General features: G+C 41.2%; 1 protein-coding gene across 1 annotated transcript; it reads left to right on the top strand.

The window, feature by feature from the left end:
• Window positions 1-9,273: 9,273 nt before the first annotated feature.
• On the top strand, window positions 9,274-15,343 carry LOC111750440 (hornerin-like). Its single transcript, XM_023547304.2, has one exon. The coding sequence runs from the start codon at window positions 9,634-9,636 to the stop codon at window positions 12,334-12,336; it is 2,703 nt and encodes a 900-aa protein (XP_023403072.2). The 5' UTR covers window positions 9,274-9,633; the 3' UTR covers window positions 12,337-15,343.
• The last annotated feature ends 1,981 nt before the right edge of the window (window positions 15,344-17,324 follow it).

Genomic DNA, 17,324 nt, shown 5'->3' with positions numbered 1-17,324 from the left:
ACCCTTGCACCAAAGAGGAAGATACAGACTAGTTATTAACTAGTTTTATATTACAGTTAACTTCTTTTGACTCCTTCAGTGTGATGGATCATTTTTGTGGGGCCTTTCTAGCCATGGTCTTGTAACTCCACCCAAGAGACTGGGCAGGACTGTGTGATAGGGTAATTATGGCCACCAAGGAGATTGGTCTGTTTTGCAATCCCACTGGGCTTGAAATAAGCCACCCCAGAGGCAGGAAAGAGATGATCCTACCACCACCAAGGAAGAACAGACTGGACCAGAGAGTGCATCATTTGGACCCAGGATCCCTGCACTGAGAAGCTCCTGGACCCAAGAGACAGAGAGAGAGCTATAACCCTGAAGATGGTGAGAAGCAGTGGCAGGAGAGGCTGGAAGGAGAGACTGTGCAGTGGGCTTCCTGGCCCATGGTACAAGGAAGCTGAGTGCCTTTGGGCAGAGGCTGAGGGCCAGGGAGAGGCATACTCACAAGCATGGCTGAGAAGAGGCTGTCCTGATGGAAGAACCATATCCTGAACATTCCTGAATCTGAACTCTAACCTGTTACTTCCTTAATAAGCCCCATAAATCATGAGTATTGTCTGTGAGTTCTGTGTGGCCATTGCAATGAATTATTGAATTTCGCAGAGAAGTAGAGAAGCACCGTGGGAGGGACGGTTGGTGTCAGAATCGGTAAACATGGTGGAGGGAGGAGGCATGTCTCACCTCTGCTTCATAAGAATCAGCCGTGGGCTGTTGATCTTGATTCTCCTTCCCCCTTGTGAAGTTAGAGGTCAGACACCGACCTCCACCATGTTTACAACTCCACTTACCCCAAAATCATGATCATCAATATTCCGTGCTTGCTATGTCCCTATGTTGTTTACATAGTCTCCTCATTCACAGAGAAAAAGTCTACAAAGAATCATTAGAAGTTGCATGGGAGAGGTGAGGTAAGAGGAGCGAAAGGGCAAGGAGGAAATGACTTTCTGCAGAATCTCCCCAAGACCCAGCAGGTGGTGCTATAAGCCATCACTCTGCCTTCCAGACAGGAAAGAAAAGAGTGCAGTGATGGGCTGAGAACTTCACTGTTTACCTTCCTCACCAATTTGGTTTGTTGTCCTTTGTTTGTTTTTCTTTTTTTTTGGGGGGGGGGTGGTGGTTTGGATTTTTTGCTTCTTTGTTTTTTAAGGGCAAACAGTCCATTCTTTAAGAACTATTCCCCAAATCCTGTCTTTTCCAAGGCATGAATAGTTTACAGGCTTATTCCTTGGCTATTCCCGGGAGGAAGCAGATTTGAGTTTGAATCTTGTCTTTTCTATTTAATAGTTAAGTGACTCGAAGCCAGCAAAGCCCAAGCCCAAGCCCGTTGCCGTCGATTCCGACTTGTAGAGAAACTATAGGACGGAGTAGAACTGCCCCAAACGGTTTCCAAGGAGTGGCTGGTGGATTCAAACTGCTGACGTTTTGGTTAGCAGCTGAGCTCTTAACCACTGTGCCACCAAGACTCCAATTTGAAGCAAGTTACATATTTTCTTTGAGCCTCAATTTTCTCAGCTGCAAAATGAAGGTTATGATACCTACTTCACAGGCTCATTGTGAAGATTAATGAATGATATACATCACTGCACAGAGCACAGAGCTTAACACACACAAAAAAGGGGGGGAATGTAATTTCCTACCTTCTGCCAATACATGGGGAGAGACACTCAGAAACCTAGAACACTGTGCATGCTATAAGAAATATCTTCTCCTGAAAGTTGTCATCTCCAAGGGGTAAACCACTAACCAAACTTATGACATGAAGAATCTCACATGCTCGACCCACCTACCGTGGAGCACACACTGTCATCAAATCATGAATTCACTTTGGAAAGGACTTCGATGATGATCTAGTCTAACCCTTTACACTGGTAATTCTCAATAGAGAGAGAAGAGCCCAAAATGTATATTGAATATGCCTCTTGTCTTCATGACACAAACCAGGAAATAAAGCTCAATAAAACTCTGGTTGGTGAGGATACTCATAAAATAGAGCCCTAAAAGGAAGAAAAAAGAGAGGGAAGGAAGGAGGCAAAAAAGAAAACAGATGGTAAAAACTGAAAAACTGATGCATGAAAGTCCCAATAAATCCAACTACTTCACAGAGAGCTCATTGCATTTTCAGTCAACACAGATGTTAAACATTTCTTCCTTAGATCAGGTCAAAATTAACCTCTTTTTTTTATGAGCACCCAAAGGTCTCTTGTTCTTTCCCTTTCCCTTTTAATATGTCTTATTTTTTAATGTGTGTGTGTGTGTGTGAATGCTACCACACACAAACTGGCATTCACAAATTTGCATACTTTCCCCTCTCATAAGAATTAGTGGTTCTGATGCCCTATATTTTCCAGCCCACCCCTTCCCTCTGAGATTGCCTTCTCCTGGAGAATATTCCTGACAGCAAATGCAGAAGGGGCAAAAGTATGTTTAGCCCGTACAACTCCACAAGTGTTTCCTTTAAAGCAGAGGGTGGCAAACTACAGCTTGCAGGCCAAATCCAGCTCATGAATTTTTGTACGGCCCACAAGTAAGAATGATTTTAACATTTTTAATGGGCAAAAAATATGAATAGACCCTTCACTAAAGAAGATATTCAGGTAGCTAACAGATACATGAGGAAATGTTCACGATCATTAGCCATTAGAGAAATGCAGATCAAAACTACAATGAGATTTCATCTCACTCCAACAAGGCTAGCATTAATCCAAAAAATACAAAATAATAAATGTTGGAGAGGCTGTGGAGAGAGTAGAACACTTATACACTGCTGGTGGGAATGTCAAATGGTACAACCACTTTGGAAATCGATTTGGTGCTTCCTTAAAAAGCTGGAAATAGAACTACCATACAATCCAGCAATCCCACTCCTTGGAGTATATCCCAGAGAAATAAGAGCCTTTACAGGGACAGATATACACACACTCGTGTTTATTGCAGCACTGTTTACAATAGCAAAAAGATGGAAGCAACCAAGGTGCCCATCAATGGATGAATGGATAAATAAATTATGGTATATTCACACAATGGAATACTACGCTTCAATAAAGAACAGTGAGAAATCTGTGAAACATTTCATAATGTGGAGGAAACTGGAAGGCATTATGCTGAATGAAATTAGTCAATTGCAAAAGGACAAATATTGTATAAGACCACTAGTATAAGAACTTGAGAAATAGTGTAAACTGAGAAGAAAACATTCTTTTGTGGTTACGAGACGGGGGAGGGAGGGAGGGTGGGAGAGGGGCATTTACTAATTAGATAGTAGATAAGAACTGCTTCAGGTGAAGGGAAAGACAGCACACAATACAGAGGAGGTCAGCACAATTGGACTAATCCAAAAGCAAAGGAGTTTCCTGAATAAACTGAATGCTTCGAAGGCCAGTGTAGCAGGGGCAGGGGTCTGGAGACCATGGTTTCAGGGGACATCTCAGTTAATTGGCATAATAAAATCTATTAAGAAAACATTCTGCATTCCACTTTGAAGAGTGGCGTCTGGGGTCTTAAACGCTAGCAAGCAGCCATCTAAGATGCATCAATTGGTCTCAATACACCTGGGTCAAAGGAGAATGAAGAACACCAAGGACACAAGGCAATTAGGAGCCCAAGAGACAGAAAGGACCACATGAACCAGAGACTACATCATCCTGAGACCAGAAGAACTAGATGGTGCCCAGCTACAACTGATGACTGCCCTGACAGGGAACACAACAGAGAACCCCTGAGGGAGCAGGAGAGCAGTGGGATGCAGACCCCAAATTCTCATAAGACCAGACTTAATGGTCTGACTGAGACTAGAAGGACCCCGGTGGTCACGGCCCCCAGACCTTCTGTTGGCCCAGGACAGGAACCATTCCCGAAGCCAACTCTTCAGACATGGATTGGACTGGACAACGGGGTTAGAGAGGGATGCTGGTGAAGAGCGAGCTTCTTGGATCAGGTGGACACTTGTTGGCAATTCCTGCCTTGAGGGGAGATGAGAGGGTGGAGGGGGTTAGAAGCTGGTGAAATGGACAGGAAAAGAGAGAGTGGAGGGAAAGAGCGGGCTGTCTCATTAGGGGGAGAGTAATTGGGAGTGTATAGCAAGGCGTATATGGGTTTTTGTGTGAGAGACTGACTTGATTTGTAAACTTTCACTTAAAGCACAATAAAAATTATAAAAAAAGAATGATTTTAACATTTTTAAATGAATAGAAAAAATGACTCATGAATTACATGAAATTCAAACATCAATGTCTTATAAATAAAGTTTTATTGGAACATACCCATGCTCATTCATTTATATATTGTCTATGGTTGAAAACCTGGTGGTATGGTGGTTAAGAGCTATGGCTGCTAACTAAAAGGTCAGCAGTGTGAATCCACCAGGCGACCCTTGGAAACTTTATGGGGCAGTCTACTCTTTCCTATAGGGTCACTATGAGTTGGAATCAACTTGACAGCAATGGGTTTGGTTTTTTTGGTTTTATGGTTGCTTTCACACTATGAAAGCAGATTTTAGTAGTTGCAACAGAGACTGTCTTGCCTGCAGAGACTAATATATTTACTATCTGGCCCTTTACAGAAAAACTTTATTTCCCTAGTTTAGGAGAGAGCCCTGGTGGTGCAATGGTTAAGCCATTGGCTGCTAACCAAAAGGTGGCCAGTTCAAACTCACCAGTGCCTCTGCCAGAGAAACAACGTGGCAATCTGCTCCTGTAAAGATTACAGCCAAGGAAATCCTATGGGACATTTCTACTCTGCCATATAGGGTTGTTATGATTTGGAATCAACTCGACCAGCACACAACAACAACAGTTTAGAAGAACATTGACCCCAGAAGAACATTGACCCCACAAGCACATTCACCTAGAATAATCTTCATCCACAGCCCTCCCCTTCCTCTGTGGCAACAGCTGGCTCCTGCAGAAAACCAGTCCTCATGCAACAAATTCCACCCCCCCGTTCACTCCCACAGTCTCAGTCACACCTTTACAAAGGTAATTTCCTGATGAAGCATGATGGCCTGGCCCAAATCAGGCATCCAAAGGAACCATGGCCACAGAATGGATACTGACTCTCCAGCCTTCTGGATAGTTCTTAGAAGAAAACATGTAACCTAATAATGATTAACTTTGGAATCATGTAATTTCTTATTTGCCAATAGTTGCTACCACTCCTTCCCAAATCTTGATGACCATATTGCATAAGTTTTGAGTCTATTTTTAACTTCAAACACCTTCAGTGAAGTTTGTTATACATTCACAATGGATAGAATGCAGAACAAGGTCCTCAGGGATAAGCAGAAAGCCGCTCGTTGATTACCAATGCTGAGATTTGGTTTATATTCAAGTGAGATAATGTCTTCTGAGGTGAAAATGGCAAGAGAGAGGGCAGGGCCTAGCCCTACTGTGAAAAAGTGGAAGTTGGTCAGTAAAGAGTGGTGTAGTCATGAGCCTCACTCCTCTTTAGAGTCAATTCAAATTGACAAGCATTTATTGGATACCTTTTATAAAGCACTTAATATGCTAGATCCCCAAGTAATATGCCCAATCCCTATTTTATGGAGCACGTATCCTAGAAATTATATAGGCATGCAAATGAATAAATATATACATATATAGATGTATGTATGCATGTGTGCGTGTGTGTATGAAAAGATATACACCAACTAATCAACAGTAGTTACTTCTGGGTAGTGGGGTTATAGATGTTTTTATTTTATTATATTTGCTAATCTATATTTTCTTATTTTTAATAATAAGCATTAGTTTCATAATAAAATATTTAAATATTATAATGTAGTGTTATTGATATAACAAAATTACTAATAACATACACAATTATAACTCTCTCTTGAGTAATTCAAGAGATTTCCTACAAGAGGTACGAGCTGAATTCTGAAGAATAAATAGAAGTCCACTAGTTAGATCATAAAGTAAGATATTCCAAACAAAAGTATGAAATAGCAATGGTATGTTCAGAAAGGTTTAAATAATTAATTACTGTTGGGCCATAAAGGGGAATAAGAAGAGAAGAAATGGGGAGAAGAGAAGCCATAGCCCAGATCATGAGGAACCCTAAATATCATGCTAAAGAGCATGGATTTCTTCCTAAGATTACATAGTGGTTGAACTGAAAGCTATATTGACGAATAGCCACTAATGTTTGGTAAATTCATTCAGGTAAAGGGATGGAAAGGAGGGCCTCTGCAGCCAATATCCATTCCAAGAGGGAATAATAATAGCACGGATGACTTCTAAACTAGAATCCTATATTAAAAAATCTCGTTCAGACTAGGAGAGTTTGACTAGATGATCTTTAAGGTTTCTTCTAAATATCAAATACCAGAACTCTTTGACAGTTGGGCCCTGGTGTCCCTGCATACAATTAAAGTCCCTTTAACTTCAACTTCAGTTAAAGTCCACAGTTTGTTGTCAATGAATTGTGCTAGATACTTTGGTAAATACACAAAAAGGCCTTTCTGCAAAGTGTCCTGAGACTCTGGAAGGTGGGGTTGATACTAGGCCAGATTTGGGAACTGCTAATGCAATCTCAGGTGAACATGTAAGGAAGCTAGAAGGTAAACACAGGGGAGGAGGAGCTGGAGGTGGAGCTGGGCTTGTTTAGAAGCAAATTAGGACATAACAAAATGGCTCCTCCCTAAAATGGACGATTATTCCTCCTATAAAAAGGCCATTCCCCCCACTATCAGCACCCTGCAAGCTGCTTAGGTCTCCATCCTGCTTGTTCCTCTGGTAAACTAGGTAAGTAAGCAGAAGTTGAGCTCCACTCCTGAATACTTGGGTATCACTTATAAAATCCAGGGGTGTGCTCTAAGGCAAACAGGCCCTGGATACCTGGCTTCTTTTTAATATACTTTGGGGAACTTTGGTCTAAGTTTTACTGAGAAAGAAAATGAAGAGATGACTAGGATTATTGACAGCATCTCCTTTCTTTGGGGTCATTTCCATAAGGATCATAGGAATCCAATGATCTACTAGGCAGGTTGCCTCCTGTACTATTGAGCTTTTCCTCATCTGTCTGTTGTATAACTAGAGAAGTTTGAGGGTCAGTTCCTGCTTGCAGAATGAGAACAGAATCTAAATCTGATAGCAGCTGCCCCCAGTTCCATATCGCCCAGGCCTATGGTTGGCTCTGCCTGCTTTGTCCACTTCCTCTAGCCTAGAAGTCTTGTGGGTCCAGTTTAACCATTAGCGCCTCTTAGCTGGAGTTAGGCGTGCAATGTAGATGTTAGGCCTATCTCTCCACCCCCACCTCCCACTCCCAACCCCTGGTGTGATGTTTGGGACCTGGAGAGGAAATGAGAAAGTAAATAGCATTGCACACTCAGGATTTCAATAACTTTAGAACAAAGCTCAAAAAATTACCCCTAGTCGAGGCAGGGAGCCCAAAACTGAAATTCATTCCTCCCACATTCATTCAGGAATGGAAATAAGAGATATGAATTCTATTCCTAGCTTCATCACTCTCTTGCTACATGACTTAAACAAGTCATTCAACTCTGGGTTGGTTCTTGATTACAAAAGGATGAAATTAGTCAGCCATGACTAATTCTTACAAATGATTAGAACTATTTATATGTTTAAGAAATAATGAATAATAAGAGGTAGGTCTCTCTTTCTCCCCCCTTTAGGTTTGGCCTTGGCTTAGGTTAACTTAAATTCGCAAAAAAATGCCTAAACTCCTACCAAGCATCGTCTCTGTCATTGAAATTTACTACCAATATGCTACCGAAGAAGGGGAGTGCAACTCGTTGAACAGAGCAGAGCTGAAAGAACTTTTGGAAAATGAGTTTCGTCAAATTCTGAAGGTAAGAACTCCATGCCTGGTCTGAAGACTGCAGCAATTCTGTTCTTCATCCCTTCCTGCCTCTTTGTAGCATATTTCAAATTTCCTAGTGGACTCTCCCTACTTGGTGATAAAGAACAGGGTCTGGTAAAGACTTGAGATAAAGTCAAAAATTGACCCATAATGGTTTCCATAACTGAAATAAGGGAAGTGACCCTGCTAAATAGCAAACTCCATATACTAAACAATGAGTAATATACTAAATAATATACAATATACTAAACAATGAGTAATTCTTATGGAACAGAAATTAAGACAGTCCTCAGGAAAACTGCAAAGTAGGTGAAATGGGGCTTCTTCCCCTTTTTTGTCTTTCTTCAGATCATTCTGACCACTGCCCATGTCTGAGATTCTGGTGCTATAAGGCTTCTGAATTCAGGAAATTAGCATCTTACCCTTAAATCACAAAATAGGGTCACCACCACACTAAAATGTCAGCTCTGGAAATAAATATTTGGGAGTTTAGATATAGTTTTTGAGTTTCAGTTCCTTAAATCCAGTTGCCTACTGAATATTTTTATTTGGATTCCTATGAATGTCTTAAATTCAGTGTGTCAGGTATGAACCTTATTATCTTTCCCTCTAAACTGGCTCCTTCTCCTATTTGCCTAAGGCAGAAATCTGGTGCCATACTTGACTTCCTCTGTCCTCTCTCTCAGCAAGCACCACCACCCTCCAGTCTCTCTCTAATTCTCCAGTAGTATCTCAAAACGGCCCATTTCTCTCTTATGACTATTGTCGTTCTCTGGTTCAGGCCACCGCCACTTCCAATCTCAGCATTATTCCTCAGCTCAAAACCCTTCAATAACTTCCAAATGCTCACATAATAAAGTCCAAAGTTCCTTAACATGGCACAAGGCATGATCTGCTCCCTATTTATCTCTATAGCCACATCTCCTGACTACTCAGACTTCAAATCTAGTAATCTTAAATTTCTCTCAGTTCCTTGAAAGAGCCATACCTTCTCTTTCCTCCAGCACTTTGTTCATATCATTCCCTCTACTTGGAACAATCTTTTGCCCTCTCTCCCTCCCTTCCTATCACCTCATTTGATCAAATTCTAACGTACTTCAAAAGGCATCACTTTCTCTCTTAATAAGCCTTCCCTGAACCCCTTCTGATGGGGTACATCCCCCCTAATGTACTCTCATAGAAACTTTATCACAAAAAATTGTAATTTTAAGTTTGTGTATCTGACCCACTACACTTTAAGTTCCATTTTGGCAAGAAGCAAGTTGAACTTGTTCACTGCATTAGCCCCTGCATCTAACACCATGCTAGGTAGATAGTGGGTGCACAATAAATCTTTGTTGAATGAATACATGAATGTATTAATGAATGAATCAATTAATTAATTAATTTTAAAAGCTGGGCAAATAAAGTTATATATAATTAATGCAGGTATCCAAAATTATTATTTATAAATTAGCTAATCATTCCTATTTGATCCATATCATATCAAAAATAATCAGTCCCTATGTTCTCTCTATGTTCCAGCTGTATCCGCTTCTTACTGCATTATTCATTGCATATTCTTTTATGTCTGGTACCTACTTTCTGATCAGGATAGTGCAGTGCAGCCTAAAAGACTATGTGGTTAAGGTCCATCTAAGTAAGCCAAGCACTCATATTTCTACAGCCTTCCTTCCATTAGTTAGCTGGGTGTGCGGGCTATATTGACAGAGCTGCCCTTTGTACCTTGTTCCTATACAGAATCCAGATGATCCGGACACTGTAGATATCATCATGCAAAGCCTAGATCGAGACCATAACAAGAAAGTGGATTTTACTGAGTATCTTGTGATGATATTCAAGCTGGCTCAGGCCTGTAATAAAATCATCGGCAAAGATTACTGCCAAACTTCAGGGTCAAAGCAGAGACACCACAGTTACCAGCACCAAGAGGAACAAAGTGAAACAGAAGAGGAGGAAAAAGGGCAAGAATCATCTTCCAGTCATTCCAGTTGGAGTACAGGGGAGGAGAATGACTCCTATTCCAGGGACTCTAGAAGCATTAAACACAAGACTGGATCCAGCTCCAGAAGACTGGGATATCAAGGAGGTTTGTCTAGTTCTGAGCACAGGCAAAGCTCTGGGGAAAGGAGAGAGTCGAGTTCAGGATACTCCAAGGGTAGGGGAAAAAACAAGCATGGCTCTTATCAGCCAGAAAGGTCTGAGAGTGAAGAAGTTGGTTCTACTCATTCAAGCAATCATAGAAAAAGATCAAACTCAGCAAATAAGTCAGACAGTTGCGGAGAGCAAGAGCATATAAGCTACTCAGAAGATCAGTCTTTCAGTTTTGACCAGCACTGGTCTGATTCAAATCAATCCTTAGGGAATAGACAACATAGAAGAAGGTCAGACAAGTTCCCTAGTAAGCAGCACCATGGATTCAGCTCAAGTAGTTGTGGAGGACAAGACTCTTGGACAAATTCAAATGAGTCCACTGACTATGGTCAACTAGGGTTTGGCTCAGGTCAGCCCTCTCAACAGAGACGGCATGAACCAAATGCTGGATCTCAGTCAGGAAAATGTGAAGAACAAGGATATCATTCTAGTTCAAGTGAGTCCTCCAGTTATGGAAAACACAGGTCAAGTTCAGGCCAGCCTTCTAGTCAGAAAAAACATGGGTCTAGCTCAAGTGGTCAGTCAGGGAATTGGAGAAAAGAAAAACATGGATCTGGCTCAGGCAAGTCCTCAAGTTTTGAACAATATGGATCTAGTTCAGGTCAGTCATCAAACTGTGGAAAACATGGTTCCAGTATAAATCACTCATCAAGTCAGGAGCAACATAAATCTAGCTCAAGTGGTCAATCAGGACATAAGGGACAACAAAAACAATCAGGTTTTGAATCAGGACAGTCATCAAGCTATGAAGAGTGTAAGTCTGAATCAGGCCAGTCCTTAGGCAGTGGCAAGAATCAACCAAGCTCGTTTCAGTCCTCTACTCAGAGAAAACAAAGCAACAGCTCTGGTCGTCAGTCAGAAAGTTGTGGTAGACAAAAGCATGGGTCTGGCTCGGTTCAGTCCTCTGGCTGTGGTCAACAAGGGTCTGGCACTAAACAATCTTCTAGCTATGGTCACCATGGGTCTGGTTCAGGTCATTCTTCTAACCATGCACAGTATGAGACTGGCTCAGGACAATCATCTAGCCATAGTCACCAAAAGTGTGGATCTGGAGAGTCTTCTGGCTTTGGTCAATATGGTTCTAGCTCCAGTCATTCTTCAAGACTAAAACACCATGAATACAACTCAGGTGGTCATTCAGGGAGTTGTGGAAGACAAAAGCATGGATCTGGATCAAGCCAGTCCTCTAATCATGGAAAATATGGATCTGCCTCTAATCAATCTTCTAGTCAACATGGCTTTGGCTCAGGTCAGTCTTCTAGCTATGAACAACAGAGGTCTGGGTCACAACAGTCTTCTAGTTATAGACAACATAGGTTTGGATCAGGACAGTCTTCTAGCTGTAGCCAACATGGGTCTGGCTTAGGTCAGTCATCTAGCTGTGGTCAACATGGGTCTGGATCAGGTCAGACTCTTAGCCATAGCCGACATGGGTCTGGTTCTGGTCAGTCTTCTAGCTATGGTCAACATGAGTCTTGCTCAGGTCAGTCTTCTAGTTTTGGACAACATGGGTCTGGATTAGGTCAGTCTTCTGGCTGTAGTCAACATAGGTCTGGCTCAGGTCAATCATCCAGCTATGAAAAACATTGGTCAGGATTAGGACAATGTTCTAGCCATAGCAAACATGGGTCTAGCTCAAGTCAGTCTTCTGGCTTTGGACAACATGGGTCTGGATCAGTACAGTCTTCTAGCTATGGTCAGCATAGGTCTGGCTCAGGTCAGTCATCTAGCTATGGACAGCACGGGTCTGGATCAGGACAGTCTTCTAGTTATGGGCAACATGAATCTGGCTCATGTCAGTCTTCTAGCTACAGTCAACATGGATCTGGCTTAGGTCACTCCTCTAGCCATGGCCAAAATGGATCTAGCTCAGGTCAATGTTCTAGTTACAGTCAACATGGCTCTGGCTCTGGCTCTGGCTCTGGCTCTGGCTCTGGCTCTGGCTCTGGCTCTGGCTCTGGCTCTGGCTCTGGCTCTGGTCAGTATTCTAACTCTGAGCAATATGGGTCTGGCTCATGTCTGTCATCTTGCTCTGAACAATATGATTTTGGATCTGGTCAACATTCTAGCTATGAGCAACGTGGACAAGTAGAAAGTTCCTCAGGTTGCGGCTTTGGACAATTTACAACCTCCTATGGACAGTCTAGATCCAACACTGCCAGTAAATTGTCAATTTGCAATGAGGTATATAGACAAAGTGGCAATTGTTATCAAAGAGGAAGTAACTGTGGAAGAGGAAGTACAGGCTCAATTTCCCACAGTTTCTGCAGCAGCACTCCACTCTACGAATATGTCCAAGAGAGAAATAATAAGCAGAAGTGAAATTAACTCAAACAGAAACTAAAGAAATAACAAGCTGCTACACACAAACAATTCATGAAGATAATTCTTGTGTATCTTTTTCTATCTTTTTCTTTTAAACATGTAACTGTACTCTATTCCTTGTTATTGGGTTCCTTCCAAAGAATTTAAGGTATGTGGGCTAGGGTTACTTTGTTAGGAAAAGCTGGGTTGAATAAATGATTAGTGTGTGCAACTAATTTTAGAAGAATAATGCAAAACATTTAAGGAGCCTGGGGCTTAGTTGAGATTCTTATTCATTAGATGATGCCAAAGCTAAGCATGCGTAGACATTGCCAGTCCTAGAGCCAAAGTTTTCTGTTACAGCAATATGTACCATGATTTTTGGCATGTCACACATTGAATGGTGGCAGAGGGGAGAAGACCCTGAAAGCAGAGATGCTACTTTGGTCATTTCTTTGCCTATCAAAACTACTATATCCCTATACTGGATGCATCTTTAATCAGTAAGCTAACAAGTAGCATTAGAAATTGTCATCAGGTGCTTATCCCTAGCCAGCGAGTAAAGGCATTATTTCTTAAAGAGCAGGGATGGATCAGTTCAGGATCAAAAGATTTAAGTGTGGACTCTGACTTGGTTTCAGCAAGAAAAATTTTGTCCCCTACTCCTAAGAATGTGCTCCATGTTGGAAAACTTTGGAGACACCATAGCATGGCAATTCTATGACTTCAATCTACTTTTACAATTCATTGGCCTTTCCACGTAGGAAAAGATCACCCATGCCCAGGCGGAAAAGGAAGACTACCTGACAATGCTGTATAGTTCCTTGGTTTGACTGTAACATACTTGTTTCAAGTCTTTGGAGTCGAACAACTGGAATGCTTTAAAACTGACAATAAATAAATGGTGATCAAATATTGAGTTTTGTCTCATCTCTGCTTCATTTTCATACCTCACACACAGTTGGTCAGATGAGAAACTAATCCAAATGGCTATTGTCCAAGTTCCTATCATTCACAAGCAATCCAGAATATACAAAGAATTTTAAAACTCAAAAATAAGACAAACAATTAAAAAAATGTGCAAAAAAATTGAGTGGACACTTCACCAAAGAAGATGTATAAATGGCCAATTATGCACATAAAATGACATTCAATATCATTAGTGATCAGGAAAATGCAAATTCAAACACAATGAGATACCATTACACGCCCATTAGAATAGCCAAAATTAAAAAGACTGGCAATACCAAATGTGGATATTGATGATGATCAAACAACCAGACCCACTGCCATCGAGTTGATTCCGACTCATAGCAACGTAGAACTGCCCCACAGGGTTTCTAAGGAGCGGTTGGTGGATTCAAACTGCCAACCTTTTGCTTAGCAGCCGAGTTTTTAACCACTGTTACCAGGGTCTCAGGTCCTCACTCAGCACAGCTGCAGAGGTACAAAATGGCTGAAAGGCAAAGAAGAAGCTTTATTTGGTTGGCCAAGCAAAGGAGCACACCAGGACTTGCGTCACCAAGATGGGTCCCTGAACAATAGCTGAAAGAGCTTCTATTAGAGACAAAAACTGAGGAAGAGTCCTGGTGGGAAGGAGCAAGGTCATTGATTGGTCTGGACCGAAAAGGTGAGACCAATTAGGAAATAGACAGGCCCTGAGCTGAAAGCTGTGCCAGTGAGGGATTTTATAAAACAACTTTAAACAGCAGATAACAGTAAAGATTAGGAAGCCCCCCATCCTGTTTCCTTCTAATCTCCTTGCTTGAAGATGTTTTTCAGGCAAACCAGCTGAAACCAGACCCCAGTGCATGTGCTATGAGACAATCAGTGACCTGAAGTTGAACCCAACCTCTGAAACTCATGTCAAGGAACCAAAAGACTCAAGTAGCCAAGCAGCTACTTCCGTGCTAATTCCTAGCTTGGCCCCACAATAAATATACATGCCACTTCCCAGGAATTTAATAAATATGTATGACTTCCCCTTTCCCTCATAGTATAAAACCTCCTCCAGCCCTTTGTTCAGAGAGACAGTGCTTTGAGAGTGATCTCCCTGACTCCTTACTTTTCACAAGTAATAAGCTATGCCCTGCTTTAAAATCCACTCAACTCTTAGTTATTCTTAACAAGAGTACAAGCGGCAAGCCCATTGCATTCAGTAACAGGTGTTCCCAGGGCAGTTCCATCTCTGCACTTGTTCAGTCCGAAAGGGGATCTCTCAAACCAGATCTTAGGCTCAGACCCTTCTCTTCTGAAAGTATTCCCCCAATCTTAGGCCACTAAAGTTTCGTTCCGTCCAGCAGGAGAAAAGTTTCAGGGTCACTACAGAGGACGAGGTTAATGGTTCTGCACATGTCAGGTGGGCCAAATTTGGTCTGTGACCCCAGCCTCTTGTTTTTCTTATCTTGGCAAGAAGTTGGCTGATTGCCTAAGAAACATCTGGAGAAACCAGTTAGATGGGGAGGTGGCTCATGCTACTCTACTTACAAGTTGGGAGGTGGCAGTGGTGCCTGGAGGCTGTCGGCTCCGACTGCACTACCAGGCCCCACATTGCTGGTGGGAGAGTAAAACAATACAGCTACTTTGGAAAAACAGTTAGGCGATTTTTTATAAAATCCTTATAAAGTTACTATATGACTCAGCATTTCTACTTCTAGGTGAAATGGACATACGTCTACACAAACAGTTTTACATGAATGTTCCTAGCAGCTTTAATCATAATCACCCAAAACTTGAAACAACCCAAATGCCCACTAACAAATGAATGGATAAACGAATTATGGCATAAGTAGTATAGTAGAATATTATTTATCAAGGAAAAAAGAACAAAATACTGAGTGGTACAAGTACCTGGGTGGCACAAAGAGTTAATGCTCTTGGCTGATAACCTAAAGGTTGGCAGTTCAAGTACACCCAGAGATGCCTGGGAAGAAAGGTCTAGAGATCTATTTCCTAAATGTTTGCCATTGAAAACCCAATTGAGCACAGTTCTATTCTGGCACACATGAGGTTGTCATGCATAGGAATCAACTCAATTACGATTTTTTTTTTTTTTTTTTTTTTTTTTTTTACTGGTTACTGACACAGGAGATGTGGATGACTCTCAGAAACATTACGGTGATTAAAAGAAGCCAGACACATAAAAGTAAAAAGTTACCATTTTATATGAAGCTTTAGAAAAGACAAATCTAATTTATAAAGATAGTAGATCAATAGTTGATGAGCACTGGGAGTGGCACTTGGGAATCAGATAGAAAGGATCACAAGGGAACTGTTTAGGATTATGGAATTATTCTATATCTAGATTATGTCAGTGGCTCCAAAGGTATATATCTTTGTCAGAACTCATTTTAAAAATAATCAAAACTCACTGAAATTTGAACATAATTTTTATTCTGAGGAGTTAGTCTACATGCATATAAGGAGGACATTCTGAATCCAGAAAAAGGCAAATGGCTCAAAGAAGCTAGGTACGATGGGGCTTATAAACAGAAGAGGAGAAGGAAATACATAAGATCAACCACTGGCTAATCTTAACATGATTGACTGAACCCTCTCTTCTCCCTTTACTGAGATCAACTGAGAACAGTTTACTTCTGACCTGGCTGCTAATAAATTGGCCCTCCACTCACCTGCAGCCAAGAGACTTCTTTGTGAGATTTAAATTAGGTGGTAATGGTTTGTTGACTATCATTTTCTAGGAGGATAAGACAAACTTACATTGCTATAGAGTTTCTCACAGGCTTTTGCTGGCTAATATTTGGTTTTGCAGATAAGAAAAACCTTAAAATTAAAGTAAAACGTCTGTTATTAATTTTCATCTTCAACATCATAGAACTGTATACTTAAAACAAGTGCATTTTATTATATGTAAATTTAAAAAAAACAGTGTAAATTATACCTCAATAAAGTGTGTTTTTTTTTTTTTTTAAAGCTATGTTATCACAGTTTTGTGAGTTAGAGCCACCTGCTGCAAACAGCCAATTCTTGAGACAGAGGTGAGGTGGGTAGCAAGAGTTTTATTATATATTGATATATAGGAGACAGAGGGGAATAATCTCCTCCTAAACCTGCCTCCCTGAACTGGAGGCTAGCTGGAAGTTTTATAGGGCAGGGGACATGGGTTTTAGGAACTTATGGAATGTCCATTCTCCTTCTGTGTGGTTTCGATGGTCACATCTCAGACATGTTGACCTTTTCCTGTCATTATCTCATCAGCCCAGAGGATGACTGGTGCCATCCTGGTTCCTGGTCACAGGACAGGTGCATCGTCCTGTCTGACAGACTTAGATCGATATCACTTGCTTTTCCACAGTCCTAGGGGTAACACTGGTTAACTTTTAGAGGAACTAAACAGCAAAATCATGCTTGGAGATAGAGACAGGCTAGGGAAGGAAAAAATGGTGCAGGTTCTGTTCAATATGTGGCTGAGCAGCTCTGTTCTACCTAAAAGGTTTTTTGTGGACTATGACACACGAATTCAAAAATTTATGTGGAAGGGCAAAGGGCCAAGAACAGCCAAGACGATTTTTAAGATAAATAAAAGGGAGGGCTGTCATCAGCATTGAAAAAGAGAGAGGAAAAGAAACTGAGGCCTGAATTGACAGATTCCTCTGAGTGTATAGGAAATTTCACAAAGGTCACTGAACAATACAGAATGTACACAAGTACAGACATATAGGAACAAAGGAGGAACTATGGAGACACAGTGATCATAAAATCACACAAACCCCCTTTGTGACAAGGTATCTGTTTTTTGTTTTTTTTTTTATCTGTTAACCTGAATTCCCTTAAAGTTTACTTTGTGCAAAGAATTTAACTTTACCCGAAGTAATCTGGTTCTTGTCCTTGTTTCCTGAGAAGATAACTAAACCTTTGGAGTTTCCTGAGTAATTGAGCTACCCTTGCTGTGCAAATAAATGTGGGTTGGCCAGGGCACAAGAATCACCAGGTAGCCTCAGGAAGGAAACGGAGCATGATTCAATAATGTTAAGGTTAGCCAAACA

Source organism: Loxodonta africana, chromosome 3, assembly GCF_030014295.1.
Source record: "Loxodonta africana isolate mLoxAfr1 chromosome 3, mLoxAfr1.hap2, whole genome shotgun sequence".
NCBI classification, from domain to species: Eukaryota; Metazoa; Chordata; class Mammalia; order Proboscidea; family Elephantidae; genus Loxodonta; species Loxodonta africana.
The sequence above is the reverse complement of the archived record's forward strand: the minus strand, read 5'-3'. Positions and strand labels throughout refer to the sequence as shown.

Coding starts and splice junctions, on each gene's coding strand:
- LOC111750440 (XM_023547304.2), top strand. CDS start 9,634: ATGCAAAGCCTAGATCGAGACCATAACAAGAAAGTGGATTTTACTGAG.